At 39.0% G+C, this 18,172-nt stretch overlaps 1 protein-coding gene across 1 annotated transcript; it reads right to left on the bottom strand.

Annotated features, from left to right (window-relative positions):
• Nucleotides 1-2,393: 2,393 nt before the first annotated feature.
• Nucleotides 2,394-16,973, bottom strand: SPICE1 (spindle and centriole associated protein 1; the record flags this gene model as incomplete). The annotated part of the gene is made up of 12 exons (XM_010170225.1): nt 2,394-2,447; nt 3,314-3,401; nt 3,731-3,833; nt 5,000-5,171; nt 6,479-6,873; nt 8,955-9,179; nt 11,474-11,621; nt 12,302-12,433; nt 15,016-15,281; nt 16,080-16,220; nt 16,431-16,573; nt 16,876-16,973. Coding segments are annotated over 12 exons (1,965 nt in total), but the record flags the coding sequence as incomplete, so codon positions are not given.
• Nucleotides 16,974-18,172: the final 1,199 nt, after the last annotated feature.

Here is an 18,172-nt window from a genome sequence, read left to right on the forward strand (position 1 = left end):
ACTTTCCCATGCTGTCCAAGGGAAACATTTTCAAAGGGAAATCAATTCCTATGTGGTACACCTGATAAAAGAAGAGGACGAGAGAAAACAAAGGCTGCAGCTCCTCTCTGTACCTGCTCTTTACTACTGTGTTTACCAGATGTCCTTCTGCTGACATTTAAGATAAAAAGGAAGAACATGAAAGGCCTGGAAAAAAAGGAAGCAAGGCAGTAAAATGTTTAGCATGCAAAGTCAGAAAGTCATTGGCAATAAAACACACTGCACTGACAGAGCCCTGGGACTAGATGATACCAGCCTTTCTATGATTTAACACAATTGAAAACTAAAGATCAAATGAAGCCCTAAAACTTTCTTCTTCACCTGATATGAAAAAAAATCAGAGGTGGGACATAGGAGGGTGACTAGAGACACCTGGTAGTATGTTCCTGCCTTCCCAGATGAGCACAGAGCACTTAGACCATGCTGAAAGCCAGCTCTGGCACCAGACCAGCCACAGCAGTGCGAGGTGGCACCGAGCTAGTTAACTGTGCAGAGGAAAAAGAGTTATTCCTGGGAGTGTGCTGCTCCGCTCATGCGGCTATCTGGCTTTCGGGAACCCAGCTGGACCTCTGCATGGTCCTACTGCTTCAGATGGCCAGAAGCTGGATGCTTTGCAGCACAGACACTGTTTTAAGGGGCACCAGGTCCCTCACTAGTCCTGACTCTGCAGTTCTCCTGAACCTGAGTTCTACTGATCTCAAGGAGACTCAGATTTCATTAACAATGCAAAGGAAAAGCAGCAGTATATCTATCTCATCTCACCCGGTGTCTTCAGACTGGAATACAGCTAGATGACTCAGCTTACAAACAAGCAGTTATGTGATAGAACAGCTGCCAAGTGAAGGAAACCAGGTGATGACTCAAAAGATTAATTCCAACCCTCTATTCTAAAAGGAGATCTCAGATGTTACAGAGCATTTGTAGCAGCCATTAGCTTGGAGAAGTCAGAAGCCACAGTAGGAATGTGTGGGCACTGTGGTTATGTAGTCCATCCCAGCCCTGACATTCCTGCCTCTGCATGAGTTGGGGGACCTCTTCCAAGTAATTTTAACAGTTACTTCACAAAATACAGGTCTAATAGCCTTCTTCACTTCCCAAAGTTAACACTGGAAAAATAAATTGCAGAAATGTCTATGAATATTTGCACAGGTCTTCTTCTGAATCCCACATTTTTTAGATTTTCTAAATCTGCTTAAAAAAAAACAACCCCTACTTAAAAAAAAAAAAAAAAGAAAAAGAAGAGAAGTATTTTTTCCGCATTCTCCCAAAACTGAACCGATTGAAAGGATATTGTCTGGCCCCTTTTAATGCCCCACCCCATCAATATCTTTAGGGACAAATTGAACAGTTAAGAAAAGAAAAATATTAAAACAATTTTACTCAAAATCTGGTTTTGAGACTTGCAGATATTTTCTTCTACAGACTTGCAGATTTTTTTTTATTTTTTTATTTCCATTATAAAAGTTTTTGCCCAGGTTTACTACAATGTAAGGAACACATAAGCATTCCCTCACAGTCCCAGATTTTATTGTTAATCAATAATAATAAAATGATGGCTACTTTAAAAAGTTAAATAGAAACAATATAAAAACATGGTCATTAGAGTGTTATATACACATGTAACAAAACAGCTTAATACAACTCGTATCACAGTCTTCTATTGTATCAAAGAGAGCAAACTTTACACGGCAAACGGAGATTCTGATTTCCACTTCAAACAGTCACTTTATATTTACTATTCAAATATTAAATGAGATTTTTAAAAAGCAATCCTTAAGTCCAGATGTAATCCCTGATATGCTAACTGCACAGAAAACAGAACTTTTGGGAGCAACTGTAAACCACAGAAGGAACAAATTATTTCTGATGCAAATTCTTACCCAGCAGGAGTAAACTGGCTTCCTAACCTCCAGGTTACTTCTGAACAGAGGTGCATTCCCTCATCTCAGTTTTTCTTGATTTTTTCATTCCCATCTCGAGAGTGAATACATCCTCCAGAAAGCTTCACATGCATGTTCTAAAACCTCCTGCCTTCAGCATATCAGGCACAGATATCAGATGCTCATTTGCACTGCTACAGCAGCCTCAGTTTACAGTCTTGTGAAAGATTTATTTAGTGAAATGGGGTAATGTCACAGCAGTGCATCCAGTTCAGAAACTCATTCCCAGGACTTCCTATAGTGCTCTGTACGGCACAAATACAATAAGCATGTGGATCTTTTTTATACTTAATGGCACTTACATGTAAGCACTTCAGGGTTAAACTGTACATCTGGAGATGGGGGCTACTGTGATTTAATTGTGGTTTGTAAAAAAAAAAATAAAATTAAAAAAATACTTGAGTGGAGTTTCCTTTACATAATGTGCATTGACAATGCAAACCAGCCTTCTTCTTTTTGCTTTTCCACCTGCAAAAGAAGAAACCAATTGAAATTCATACATCATCAATTTCCCACAGACTTGCTAGTTAGTGCCGTCTTGTGCAGGATTGCTACAAAATGTGTAGCAATTCCATTGGCACCACGGAGATAGTCACACTACTTACTTTACACACCCAGTTTAAGCCACATCTACCCTAAGTATTCCAAATTTCCACCCTGGAGATGTATACTTTGCTGTCAGGATAGGGAGACTTGGACCCTAACTTTGTTTCTCTTCATCACCCCTAATTTAGGTTATTTTGGACATCGGGAAAGACAGCATCTCCTTATCATTGCTTTCAAGCATACACACAGATCTGTGACTGGTTTACCACACTGCCCTACTGCCTGGAGTTCCCCTGAAAGCATCTTGCTGTACTCTATTCTTCTCTTTGGACATCAGGAATCAGAAATCTAGTTTGGGGATTTTTCTTTGCATTTGGATTTATTTCTCCTTCAGCGACTGACTTGTGCAACAGCTAGGTAAGAGCTCGCTTGCCTCTTAAGTGTGGCTCTACCAGTATATTGTAATGGGTCCTGGAAATTCTCTGGAGCCACCAGTGAAAAACTGACAGAGGTTCCCTGTTCTAACACATGAAGATGCCACAGCAGAAAAAGCGCACACAGGATTATTCACTTGTAATTAAAAGCTCTGTAGCAGCAAACAATTAATGTCAATAGCACTCAGGTCTCCCCCTACCAACTGTCCAGAATCCCAACTGCCATGAAGCGATTGCTGTCAGCTTTGGTAGATTTAAGGTAGGACAGAGCTCTCTCCCCTTCTTTACCTGCCTTGCTTTTTCCTTATATGACACCACACTCAAACTTTCTGGCTGTAGATTTTTCAGTCTTACCTTTGGCCTTTGGCTGAGAGAAGTTAATTTCACACTTTCTGATGTGGCACTTAAGGGTGAACAAGATTTGCTAGAGTCTCCTACAGACCTGTAGACATGCAAAGTAAGATTGTAAAAGTGAAAAATGGAAATTACTAGAATCATGTCTCAGATCCTGAGTTTGGACCCCTCATCAATAGTCATCAACAGCCACGTCATCTATCTTATGTTACATTGCAGGTATTTTAAATACAAGCAATGGAAGCTGTGAAAAAGCTTGTGGACCTTTGTCCCATTTCCATAGAGTTGAGCATGATGAAGTCAGAGAAAGTCTGTGAAGCCAGAGAAAAACCTGGCAACTTTTCCATTGTGTTCCAGTTCTGCTGCATGGGCAATCAAGACACTACAAAAATAAAATAGTAAAGGGTTAACTTTTACCTTCTTATACTCGTCATACTGGCAGGGGAGACACTATCTTCTTTGGAGCCGTCTGTAGCAACTGCCACAGGAATAGACACTTCAATCTTCCTCCTTGCATTTTCTAGGCAATAAATAATAGCTTGATTCTGATGACATCACAGCAACATTGCACAACATTCATTTCATTTTCCCATTTTTGAAGGGCATAACATAACTCTCTACAATTCCACAGAATATACAGAGCAAACATAAAACATCAGGCTAAACATCAACCCCATACCCACTCTCTGAAATGACAGATACTGAAAGCAGATACTCAAGAGCAACTATGGACAATGTGCACAGATATAGAATGATTTTTTTCTCTGGCTTTTGGTAATCAGAGGCTTAGAGACTTCCGATTTCTCTACTCTGTTCAAGACTTTACTTTTCATGTTGAATTTATGTTACAACAGCCACAGAAGTGTTAAAAGTGTTATGATCCCACTGCATGAGTCATTGTATATGTGCCTGCACGCACACGGTCCCTCCTCCTCCTCCTTCCTCTCAAGTCCTTCCCTTTATACATCTTCTGTGGTTCAGCAAGGGGAAAAGGGCAGGTGTCCTGGACAGAGCATGTGTACCTGCTCACATGCAGTTCTGTCTGTAATTGCAGCAATTCCATGAAAAGATAAAGCAGCATTCACCTGCTGGAGAGGATTTTTGTTCATAGTTACACATGGCAGCTAACCTATGGATCTCGAATCAGCAAGAATGTTCCCTTCACTAATTTATCTCTTCAGACGACTGGAAGTTTCAGTTATTTCTTTCAGTTAGCACTGGCAGTAACTCAGCAAGGAAGTCTGAGTGAAAGAGCACCCAGAAGTACAAAAACTAAAATGTGGCTGAGAATTGGATAACCACTCTGCCATGACTTCTAGAAGCCCGATGTAAATACTTAATCTCTTTATAAAAAATTCTCCAGCAGAGAGGACTGATTAAAAAGCCTAATTCTGCCCATGAGCGACTGTGTAGCGAACTGTTCTGCACCAGGACATAACAAAGAACAGTTTTACCATGAAGCATGATATTTGCAGCTGACTAATTACTAAGAAACTAACTTTAGGAGAAGTTTAGCTGATATATTTTCAGCTCTCTAAAGTAAGGAGTGTTTGTACCACACAGTCATTAACAGCAAGTGTACTGCTGACCACAACCACTGATCCAAACAGATAAGGACACAGAACTCCCAAAAGGGGAAAAACATTGTCTTACTAGTTTTTGTTTCTCCTGAAGCAGGGTACTTACCAGTATAATTTAGGGAAGGGGGCAGAACAGGAGATATCGATGGCGGGACCATATCGGCAGCAGCTAATTTCTGCTGGTCTATTAGCTGCAAGAGTTTATCTCGTGCTTCTGTACTCTGACGATTCAGCTCTGCTATTCTTTCCTCCAAGCTCTTCGATACCATGAGATGAGTCTACTTGGATAATTGCTTCCAATTAAAAACTTACAATTTGCACCCTCAGGGAGAGCACGCAATATATTTCAAATATTTCTATTCATTTAGTTTTCAAACTGAAAGTAAACATAATGACATAGCAACCCCTGTGAAAAATGTGATTTTGTCCCTTTCAGTGTCCTGTATCTAAGTCCCTAATTGACTAAACACAACAATATTTTAAATTGGTCTTCCTACAAATAGGAAAACACAGCTACTGTCTGTATCATTAAAAAAGAAAACCCCCAATCATCCAGCAATTAACCATAATTAAGAAAATATTTAATCAGAGAGACACATATTCAGGATGGTGTGGGGAAGCAAAAACATATTTCTAGCAGAAGGATTCTGGAACTCATCTTTAAACCAGGTTTTCATCCACCTTGAGCCCTTTCCCTTTCCCTCCAGTAATTGCTTCTACAAAAACAACACTTTAAAAAGTTTGCATCATCTTGTACCACTAAATGACTAAATGTTCCACAACATAATACAGTGTGGAAAGTGACACCACTCTCAGCCTACATTTACATGAGGAAATCTAAAATCTTTAGGATCCTTAATTGAACAGTAATTCAGACACTGTGACAGAACAACAGTAAAGACAGTAGCAAGGGCGGGGATTGGGCATTTCTGTGATGTTCACTCACTGTGGTGCCACTGAATAGCTGCTCAGTTGCAGATTAAAGGTTTTCTATGTGAACTGAAGCATTCGAGCTCTCTTTTTCCCAAAGGTTTTGGGATTTGCACCACACAGCAGGACACACAAGACAGATTCAACAAGTACATACACCCTAGCCACATATTTGCAAGAGATGTACTTGCACCAACTTTAATCTCCTGGGCTTTTGGGTCACAGTAACAGAAGAGATGTATGGCATGTATTTAAATATGTGTTTTACAAGCTTGACAAGAACCTGTGCATTGGTGCAGTGCTCTCACTGTTAATATTACTCAAGCTACAAGAGATATGCTTGATCATGTTGCAATCACACCTCTCTTTTTGCAGCATAACCTTAACCTAAGCTTTTAAGTGTGCTGCACACCTGGGGCTTTTCAGGACCCATATAGAACATCATCCCAATATGAGAAACTCCTGTTGAGCTCCTTAGGGAATTACAGAAATCAAAGACTCCAAGCAAATGAATGAAAAAGAGTATTTTTTTTTCTACTCTTTTCCTTAAAACAACTGACAAGAGGGAATAAGCAGTCTTAAAGCATCAGTAAGCTATGGGAAAGCAGATCAGCAGAAAGCAGAATCCAGCCTCCCTTTTCTGTTAAATTCTCACCTGTCCTTGTGAAGAGTCCAGACTAGGATCTGCATTTCGTATTAGGTCTGCCTGATGTAGACAGTCACTTGTGTCTTCAGAGAGGCCTCTGAATTTGCTCAGTTGAGCTTTAATTAGAGAGTTCTGCCGTGTGAGCTCAGCTATCTGTCCCAGCAGATCACCATTTTGAAGTAACTCTTCAGCTGTGCTGTTTTTCCTAGTGTCACTTGGGCAGGGCAGACTGATTTTCTCATGGGAACTCTCCAAGTCTCTGTCTGCAGGAGGAACTGGTTGCCTTCGAGAGATGAGACAGCTTTCCTCTGTTGTGCTCTGAGTTCTGAGGGAGGAAGGTGAGCTCCTTTCCTTGCATGGTTCTCTTTCAGTGTTTTCAGGAGACTGAGAAATGGCTGTAAACACTACAAACAAGAAATAAAGGAACACTAAGGAAGGAGATATGTGATCCTCATCAAGGACACTAACAGTGAATTTACTGTATCAGGCTAGTAATAATCAAGCAGGAACTTGAATTGTAACATCTAGCCTGAGTGCTGTTATCTTACTGATCAAAATCACTCTATGCAAGATCCTGCTCCAAGAACTCACCAGGTTTAATATTTCCTATTGCAAATAGTCTTACATTTACATGACTTAATTAGAGACTGAGAGAGAAGTCAGAGAGAAGAAGATAAATTGTTTTGAATTTTTTAGCTGACAGATCAAACACTACTTCTTAGCTAGTCCTCCATTTTCCAAAATCCAGTTACCTTACCTAATAAACTGTAAGCTTGTGTTTTAGTTCTGGTATTTATACTGGGTTGGTAACAAAACTTCTAGAATAATAAAATAATATAAGATGGGTATAATAATAAACTACCTATTTACTCAGCCCCTAAGAAAGGGGAAGCACTCTGGCCAACAGAAGTAGTTAGGTATTTTTTGTGGTCATCATTAGCAAACCGATAACACACCACACACACATGACCAAGTACGTTACAGCACTGTCAGCTGCTACATGTTAAATCCAAGTTGGATTTTGTGATCAAAACCAGATTTTCCATGCTTTATACACCAAATAGCCCATTCATTCCCAAGCTTTAGCTTTTGCCTCTCGAGCAGAGCATGACATTTAAAAATTTACTTATAAATCTGTTTTAAGAATATTTTTTTCATATAGAAACATTCAATAAGTTTAACTTTTGTTGAACCTTTTAGTATCCTTAACAGTCTTTAAAGAGTAACAGTATATTTCTCACACAGTTAAACTATAGCAAAGTCTAGGAATATCATTTTCTGTTCTTGTTGCAAATGATAGACAACATCTGCCAGTTCTCAATGGGACTGAAGCCAGATGTTCTTTGCAGGAAGCTACCTTTAGTTCAAATCTTCCTTATATGTGTCTCCTTGCAGCGCAGGTGACCACCAAAAGCTTGAACTAGATATGAACTTTCAATTGTCATGCCAACTCCTTAAATCAAAAGGACTTTCAGGTTAATTTTCTGACTTGGAAAAGACTTGCAAAGCAACACAGCTGAAAGGGAGGGGAAAAGGAGGAGGGAAGGCACAAAACCCCACTACTGTGCCCTAGTTCCTGTCAGTAACCATCAAGCCAGCCACAGACTTCATTATCTGCCTCTCAGCCACAGAGGGTTACAGGGGTGTAGCACATTCAGTAAGATGCATGTGGTTACAGTGACAGTTGCAGGAAGAAACAGCTAATTGTGAGTCACAAAGGGTCCTCCCTTCTGCTCACTTCATTAGGTTTAAATGAGAAATACCTTTCCTAATCACCCCTAATGAACTTTCTTCCTCCCAATAACCAGAATTGAGCTACCAATCTATAAAACTCCTGAAGCCTATGGATACTGACACAAGTCTGAGTTAATCCGGTTATCTGGCACCACATAATTTCACCCAAAACTTCTTCAGCCACTTCCTGTCTATTAATTTAAATCCAATGGAATCCTGCTCCCAAAGCTTTTAGAAAACTTCTGCTGGGAAGACTGGCTCAAAGCAAGAATACGCAGCCTTCAGACATCCTGGTTTGTCTGCAGCCCATGCTGCAGAGGCACTGAATTTCCAGTCTTCAGTGGTCCCACTATTAAAGGTGATGGAGTTTGAATTACCTCATCACCAGATGGAAATCTGAGATGATGTACTGTACATCACAGACATATTGCTACAGCAAATCATACAGAAGTGACAATCAAAACCAGTACAAAATAGAAACGCCAGTTTGGATTGCCACTGTCAGGACAGCAGACAGTAGATGGAGAACTGCAGGGGACAAAAAGTCTAAAGGCAATCTAGCAACAAGCATAGAAAGAGAAGAAATGCATATCTGGGTGCAGAAGTAGGATATTCCAGCTACAGGGCCAATGTGCCTAAGTACAGAGATTAAAAATTTTCCACATAAAATGCATCTCCGAAGGTCGTGTGAGACTGAAACCACAACACACTACACAGACTCTCAAGTCTGCTACAGCCAGAGAGATCTCACCGTTCTGGAGGGGAGACAATTCCTGACTGCTCTTCTGCCGAGGGGGTGACAACAGCACAGCTGGCTGGAAGATGTGAGATGGCAAGCTTCTACCAGCTCCCACACCACCTGAAGCACTTGACCTCTGGACAAACTTGAAAGGAAGTTCTTCCTGTGGGAATTTCAGCATATTTTCCCTGTTGTCCGCATCAGTCTTGGGCTCAAAATAGCTCAAATCAGGTTTTTCTACAGAAAGAGACAAAGCAGAAACAGATTTTTTTTTTTTTTTTTTTTTTAAAGAGAATAAATGAATTTTAGGGCAATAAGGAAAATTCTCAGTAACAACTTTTATGTTCAGGTATCTGAAAAAACACAATAGAGTGTGTTCCCCACATACTGCTAACTTCCTTCTGATCCCTGGGTACAGAACTTTTTCACTGGAGCATAACACAAATTTTCACTGGCTTTTAGAGCAAGAAGAGCTCTTACATGCAGCCTCACAATTTCAAGACACTTTAGTAAAATCTGTTTGCAGCCCATGCACAAGACTTACAGACACGTGACTTGTAAGGATCAGGTGTTTCAGTGAGCTGCATTTGGTATCCTGCTCTTGAGAAAAGCAGGCCTATGCACTTGTCCTAATGAACCTACATTACAAATCTGATGGCAACAACAGTGGAGTGGAAAACAATTCAAAGCTTTTTTTAAGCTCTCTGATGATCTTTTAATAACTTAATTCAAATCAGACATCTCTTCAGTAAAAAAAACCAAAAAACCTAATCTTCTGTATTTAACTACAACTAGCTTGTGTCTACATTGCCATCTATTTTGAACATACCAGGGAGGCACAAAATGCATAGTATGAAATCAAAGCTGTAGTTAGCCATGAGACCACAGTAATTTTAATATGCTTACATCCACTGCTCCATCAGCGCTATCTTTGAATTATCTCTTCACAATTTTGTTCAGAACATTTGTTCCCAGAAGAGAAGTTAGTGGAAAACTGAGCAGAATGTACCCAATGATCCCAAAATGCAAGAGACAAAAAGCACCCTTCAAAGGCAAAGAGCCAGAAGAGGCTATTCACATAAGATACTGCTTGTGGTTCTGAGATTGAACTTAAAACCCGCCACCCACTATTCAGTGACCCTGTCAAGAGATGAGAAACATCTTCCTGCCCTATTACACTACACAGAACTGCACTTCCAAAGTATCCTCCTCACATGCTACTGATTTGTTCCCCACTCCTCTCTCAGCCACTCTTGTCTCTCCAGAGAAGTCCTATGTTAGCTTATACATGGTTTCTGTGCTAAAACTAGTTACCTCAAATGTTTCACATCCAGTCAGATGCCTTAAGCGTACAAGAGATCTCCTGCTGAAAAAGGAGGAGAAGGAAGAAATATTTTTGTAATTTTAGGAAGTTTTCCTCTCAGAAGATGCTTTTTCCTGAGACAAGAGACCAATAAGGAAAAAAGATTTGGAAAACTCTAGTCTTGCAGAGTTGTTGTATCGGAAGGTTTGGGGTTTGGGATTTTTTTTTTAATGTGTGGGGTTTTTTTTTCTTTTTGAGGGGTGCTTTTCTGATTGTTTGAGTCATATATTTTGGCGTAGGATTTTTTTGTTTGCTTTTACAAAGCCTGGATAAATCACAAAAAAGGAATTGGGTATGTGGCTGCTTCCTGAGAACCTCATAGAAACAGTCAGGAAGAAAGTTTTTGATCAGAAAAATGTCCACAAAAACAATGTTTAACTAAGGACTACAAGTAGCTCCAAGGAATCTTGGGATTCACAAGGAGTTACTGACCTTGAGAGCAAAAATTATGCATTTAAGCAATCAATTGGGGAAGACAGGAGAAAACTCCATGGTGAAAGAATGTAAAAAGTACAAGGCAAAGCATGTTTGTTTAGTTTGGCCATCAATGCTATTGGCTTAACTTAGCCTGAGTCTATTTTATATATCAATCAACAGGTCGTTCACCTGTGACAGCAAGTCACAAATATCAACAAGGAGCAGCAGACTTCTGCCTGGGTAGTGAACAGCCTCAGCAGCTGCTGTTTCTGGTCAGCAGCGACCTCCAGTGTCTCACGGAAGAATCAATCTCGTACTATCTTGATCCCAGCAACAGAAAGGTGGGATCCTGATTTGGTTTATTTAGGACCCACAGAATAAACGTGACTTTGTAAGCCACGTTATTGGGTGAAGGCTACTCCCCCCGGATTTTTTTTTTTAATATAATATATTATGTATCACTTAAAGCTCAAGCCCAAGACTTGGCTAAAAGGTTAATCTTGAAGTCCTAATTCAGACAGAAGGATGCCAGCGGGGATGGAATACAACCTATAATACTGTTTAAAAATAATCAGTAGCAAAGCGTTTGTACTTACAGCAGAACCCATGGCATATGAGTTTCCAGAAGTGAGACTCATGCTCACACAAGAGGTATTTATTCAAGTAGACATCTATTAAATATCAAATTCTCCACTACAGGGACAAACTAGCCACAACTCCCATTTCACCCTTCCCACATGCATGCACACACCTTGGCCATTCACTGAACCTTTGCCTGCAATTCCAAAATGGTTTGGACTTTCTTCTCTTCTAGGTTCCACCAAAGGGAGACTTTTAAATGCTTGTGTGAGAGAGACCAGATGTTCATCTGTTACTGTCATATATTGCTGAAGCTGCTTCTGAAGGAAGAAGGAAAACAGAAGAGGAGAGACAGCATTTATTATAGCAACATGAATTAGAAAACTATATACCACAAACAGCCCTGAAAAGAAATTTGTCCTCTTAATACCACTGCATGAATCTCTAGGATTCCAGTGAGGTATTAAATATTAGTGTCTCTATGTTTCTCATTTATTTCCTCTCCTGACTCAAGTAAATTATTTGGTTTTCCTTTTCCTAACTCATGACCACACTTTCTCTCCCAGGTTGCTTTAGTGCTTCATTCCTAAATGTAGCCATTGAACAAATCTACCCCCTCTGCAAACTGAAAACAAATAAAATGTAGTATTATCTCTAGTCTACTCTGCTGCTCCAGTAGTGTTAACAATATACAAGTGTGGAAGAAGATGCTTAAATATTTAGAATTACAAAGTAAAGCTGAGTTTCATGCAACTAGCATTTTCTCAGGCTTTAAACAACGTAAATTAAGATAAAATAATGACTTTCCAAACATGCCTTCCCCCCACCTCATATCTGCTATTACAATTCTCAGGCTCCTCATTCAATTTTGTAATTTTCTTTCTGTTTATTGTCAAAATCTCTTGAACATGAGAGACAATGCACCTCAGGCCATATTTGCAACACAACTCATTATTCTAACAAGTCATCCTGATGGGCAAGGAGCAAGGGGGCTCAGTACCTGCATGGAAATGTTTTCTTCCCTCACTAGAAGTATTTCTGCAGTCAGAGCATCAATCAGTTCTCTGTGTTCATTCATCATCTCCTCATGCTGCTGCCTCATCACCTCTTTCTCACGTAGCTGCATTTCACTCTAAAGAGGGAAAAAAAGTTCAAATCTTACTATAAACCAATACAGATTCATATTTGGAAACAGGAACAGGTCCATATGACATCATACTGTAATAGCTCTTCCCACTATTGACTTCGTTACTTTCACAATCAAATCCAATTTTCGGGGCTTGAGAACTGTCAGTGAACTCACTGTTCCTTCTTTGTTACTCCAGAACACTGTAGATACATCCTTGTTCTTCTGCCTTTACATCTTTTCACAGTGTGTAACTAGAAGCTTTGTCTCTCTGCATGGATACTGTTTTTTAAGTCATTGAATCTTCATGTAGTAATGAAGTGACTCCAGGTGTGCTGATGCTCGTTTGTATCCTGTGCTACTTGTGTCTATTCTTTAGTTTCCTTAATTCACTAATGAAGACAAATTTGACTAAAAAAGGGAGAAAATACTTGCTTTCTAATGTTTTCACTCAGACAGAGAAAAAGTTCTAGAGGGCTTAATGTATTCTATTTTATTAGAAAAGACAAAAAGGTTTATCTGTTAAATAGTCTACTTGAGCAGGAAGCAAAAGACCTTACTGTAAAGAACCTTTTGCCCTCAAAAGATATTATTAATCTATTAATTTAAGATAGACCACTGCAGAAGGAAATCTTTCTAAAAGCTTCAAAACCTCTTGAAGAGTGTTTGTTTACCTGAAATCAGAGGCTTTTTAAATATCCACTGCAAAGTCACTTTCTTGAAATGCATTGCCAGCTATAATTCAGGCACTGGACTTTGCTAACTCTCCTGGCTAGGCAAGACAGTTGGTGTACACGACCACTTGATTTCTCCCTAGCATCACAGGGACCAGGTTTTAGGAAATATTCAGACAAGCGGTGATTCTTCACAGCAAATTCTCAAATTCCAATTATAATTAAAGCTTCCTGAAAAGCAGAAAAGTTGCCGAAGATTATGGAGGCACATTGTCTATCTTGAACAAATCTGAATACAATCAGCTATATTTTGTAGCTTGAGCAACTTCTGCATATTTCTACTCATGAATTTAGGTAGTAAATCTCAAAAAGTTGCAGGCAATTCTGCAAGCAACAGTTAACTCCTGGAAGGAAGGAATGGTAATACATCTATTAAAGCAGAAACAACATCATAGGGGTGCGCAGTAAAAACTGGGAATACAAGTAAGGGTCAGCATACATCTTTCAAAATAAGTAGTCTCCTTAAATGCTCAGACTCCTGGGCCTTCTGTCTGAATAGTATAAAAGCTCTGAAGACACAGTGAATGTTACATTCATAAAGAGAAAGTAGCAACTAAGAAAGAAAAAAAAATAGAAAGAATATGTGGAGTCATTTTGGAGGAAGTCTGAGGGTCAAAAACAACTCACTCCTGTGGAATACAAATTAAAGACAATGTAAATAGGGTGACACTTGCAATTATATTTATAATACTAATTTGATGCTATAATGGATGTTTTCCTAATAAATTGAAAATATTCTACTGGAAGTCCAGAAGATCCTTCCCCATTAACTGCAAAAAAAACAAATTTAATACCCTGCTTTGGTATTACAACTTTAACAGAAAACAAGTGTTCTTAACTTCTTTTAAAACATAAGACCTCTCTGAGAAAGTCCATCCTCTGATGGTAGTGGCTTTTCACTCTCGAACTGATTATTTACCATTTGCTTCTGAGACAGGTCTTAATCAAAGTAAATTCTTCCATATAGATTAAATACAGGGTAAGGCAAGGAAAAAGTTGTTATACATCCAGACAGAAAAAAAAAGTTATTCCAATTTTTAAATCAGGTGGTTTCTTTTTTTTTTTTCTCAATTATTATACACTCTGAAAAGGAACCAAAATAAGACAGTTCCACATTCATAAGCAATCTATTGCCTTTGCTATGAAATAAAGCATTTGGATTCAGACAATATATTCTGCTGCATCCATTAAGAGAGCAGGAACTGCCATAATCTGGTTTAAAATTTCACATAGGCCAAATCAATCTGTGAGCCAGTGCTGCATCTCGAATAACTCTGGATTAGAGATGAGATCAAACACATTTTTTTTTTATTTTATTTTTTAAAAAGAAGTTCTACATGGCTTACAGACAGTCTTCAATTCCCAGATGTGCACTGCTATAGTGAGTACTTCAGGTCATTCTTGCTTAAGGTGACATTGCTGCTATGGATAGAAAAAGAGAGCCAAGGAATCCCTCAAAGAAAATTAAGGATTTAGGTCCGCTATGCCCTAGTGACAATAGCATCACCTTTGTGAGGCAAAGGAAGAAAATTAATTTGTAAACAAGGCTGTAGTTAATATTCTGCTACAACTCTGAACATATTTAAATAACAAATTTAAAACTATTTCAATTGGTATTTTCTGCTAATAGTGGCTTATTCACTGCAGTCAACTCCTCCTTTTTCATTAGGGATACCTGTTTCTAGCAAAGGAGAAGTTTCAAGTCCTGATTGCATGCAATCCAAATAATAAGCAATGATAATCAGATTTCAAACTAAACTGACTGGGAGCCAGGAAAGGCCAAAGTGCACATCTGTACAGTAACTTTATACCCTTTTTCATTCACTCTACAGAAGCAATTCAAAGTCTTCTCACCTCTTTGAGGTAGCGCATTAAACGACAGAGAGCGTTCACCAGTGACAAGGTGAACCCCGTGAGGCCTTCACTTCTCTCAGTTTTTTGAACCTCACGACCTGTACATCGCTCATATTCCTCTAATTCATGCTCCACTTCATGTATCATGCGGTTGAGAACATCTAGACTGTATTTGTTGTCCCTCCGAAGGTCAATGGGGATTGAATTAGCTGGAGAATCATCTCTCCTCTGTCTTGCAGAGTTCTGTGAAGCTTGTTTTCTTTTCACTGAGGCGGGAGAGGAAAGTGTCACTGTAATTTCAACTTGTACAGAAAGCTTTGCAATACCAATGAAATTACATTTTTTATTGAAGTAAATCAAAGGAGAGGCCCTCTCTTGCCCTGAGCTGAAATGGACCACCAGAGAACATCCCCAGTCATTCCAGTTATTCTCAGATCATCAAAACCCACATTTTCTGTCACCATTACTAGGACCTCTCAAGTATGATTGTTTGTTGCTTTTATCTTAGACACCTGTTTTTACTCTCCTCCTACTCAGTTAAAAGCATGGAAACAGGTTGCCAGTGAACAGCCAGTGAAAAATACCAGCTGCTTTCAGGTCTCTATTTAGTGAGCAACCTTTTTACAACAATCCTTTCATGTTACAGTTTGTATCTGATGTCAGTCCCCACATACAAATGTGTGTAGAATATGGGGACTGAAATACATTAGAAGTCTGTGCAGCACAGAATAGAAAGCTGTATCAGAAACAGAAAAGCCCTGCACAGGAGAGAATTCCATGGCTAGCGAAGTAATGGGCAGCATCAAAGGGCGATATTTATGGTTCCCAGATTCCTATGGACTTTGCTTTGCCAACAAACGTGCAGAACACAGGGGAATACACTACACAAGGGGCTACGGAATGTCCATCCTTAGAGATGTTCAAGACTCAGTTGGACAAGGCTCTCTAATCAAACTTCAGAGTTAGCCCTGCGACGACTTCCAAAGATCCCTTTCAATCTACATTTTTTATGCTATTAAGGACCTTAGTCAAAGGGAGGTATGTTATTTTTAAAAGTACTAAACTTTTTGCTGCCATTTGCTTTGGTTTTCTTGAGTTCGGGTTCAACACTTGTCTCACAGTGTAAGCAGAGTCTATGGTCTCTTCTTCATCTTCATTCTGAAGTCTTGAATGGATTCTCTTGACTACACTGGTAGCATTGAGGGCTGATTTAAACACAAAACAAAACATAAAATATACACATGAGATATTTTGGGTATGTTCTTAGTTATGTTATAAAGTAATTTTATTAGAAGAGCTGGCTTTTTAGTTTGGAAATTCATCTGGCCAAATTAGCACATCTCTGTCGCTCACCCCCACCCAGAAAAGGAATTCCAATAACAACCCCTGAGAGGCTGTGATTTGGCAAGTCCAACCTGACTGATCCAATGATGGAGAAACAGTTGTTGGAGTCAAAGGCACATTTGATTCCTGTGATAAGGCAGTTTTTCTCCTATCCTTTTCAGCCCACAACGGAGAATTCACCAAGGAATTTTCTTCTCTCAATAACCGAAGCAGCCTACGTTCAAAACAAGCATAACAGTGAATTTTAACAGGATAATAGCATGATTCTAGATTATCTGTAGAGTCTAGAAAGAGCTCTTTAAAATATCTATAACTGCTCAGGTGAGATCCCTGCTCACATTCATTTCCAGTCTCAATGTTACAACGAACGATCTTCCTAGAATTCTGAGGTCAGGAAAGGAGGAGGAGGGGGAAAACAGAAAAAGAAATTTAACTATACCCATGTAACAGCCTTTTAACTCCATCTATGTCCAGTGTCAAGAAGGTTGAAACCTGAATGGATATATTTGTACTGACCTGTCAGAACTGATGCTGGATCTGAAATTCAGATAGTCACGGTGTCCATTTTCTGATTGATAGATTGGTGATGCTTCCTCTTCTACTTCATTAAGAGCCTTTTTAGGAGACAATAAAGAAACGAAAGGGACTTCAGAGCAATTTCAATGTTTTTAGCAAGACATTAAGAGATTAATTTTCTGGAATTGTTTCAAGAAAAAAAACAAAAATTGGGAAAAAAGAAAGGAAGAAAAACACACACCTCTGTAGGAAGGGTTTTGGAGGACTTTAGTATCTAAGAAATACTGATACTGACAATTGTCTCTGAAAATAACATAACAGGTGATTAACTCAATATCCAATATTTTATTTGGATTATTTATATTAAATAGATAGAGACTTTAGAGACTGTACCAAAACAAATACAGAGACATATCAGGCAGAAGACGGAAAAAAACAACCTAAATTATAGTATTTCTAAAATTCCAGCCTTTTGACATTACAAGCTAAACTACCTTGTAATGAGATTGGTAAAATTACATTTATATTCTTTGTGTAAAATGCAGCCGGAACAAAATACGATCCTATGTACCACATTCATAGCAAAACATGAGCAATCCAATTTGGAATTAGGGTTCCTCAAACTACCAGGCTTCTTTGCTTCTGGGTAGGCTTCACCAGACAGCGTTTAACTGTGATTTTTGTGGGCACTTAAGGGAAAGAAAATGTCACAGAAGCTCAGCAGACAACTATCAGTACATGTTTCTTTTAAAAATTTAAGCTTATCCTGCAGCACGCATCCAGTGATACAGCCTACAAAGATACTAGTTAGCTCTTCATATTAAAATTCCAAACCCCAAATACCACACCAAAATACGTGACAGAGAAGTACTGCAACTCAAACTGCAGATATTTCTGCAGGATAGTAGGAAACAGGATTAGAGAACCATGAGAATATGGCACCATCACTTTCACTCGCACAGCCCTTTAGGTCTTCATGAGTGAGCTGTTTTCTGGGAGTGTCATATGCCTGTTCTTAAACAACAGCGAACATTCCTGGTACAACTCATGTTAACAAAAGAAAACAGAATGCAAGGCAATCTAAATTAAATTTTAAACAATTTTAACTTTTTAAACAAATGTAGGTAATTTTCAAATAATGTGAAGTATTAAAATTTACATGTGTGCTATCAGAAACAAATTGGAGCCTAACTGGCTATGTCTCCATATATGCATACATCATTAGAAAATCAGAGGCATATTTCATAGAACCAGAGAATCACCTGGTTGGAAAAGACCTTTTGGATCATCGAGTCCA

The sequence above is a fragment of the Antrostomus carolinensis genome, unplaced genomic scaffold (assembly GCF_000700745.2).
Source record: "Antrostomus carolinensis isolate BGI_N321 unplaced genomic scaffold, ASM70074v2 scaffold7686, whole genome shotgun sequence".
NCBI lineage: Eukaryota > Metazoa > Chordata > Aves > Caprimulgiformes > Caprimulgidae > Antrostomus > Antrostomus carolinensis.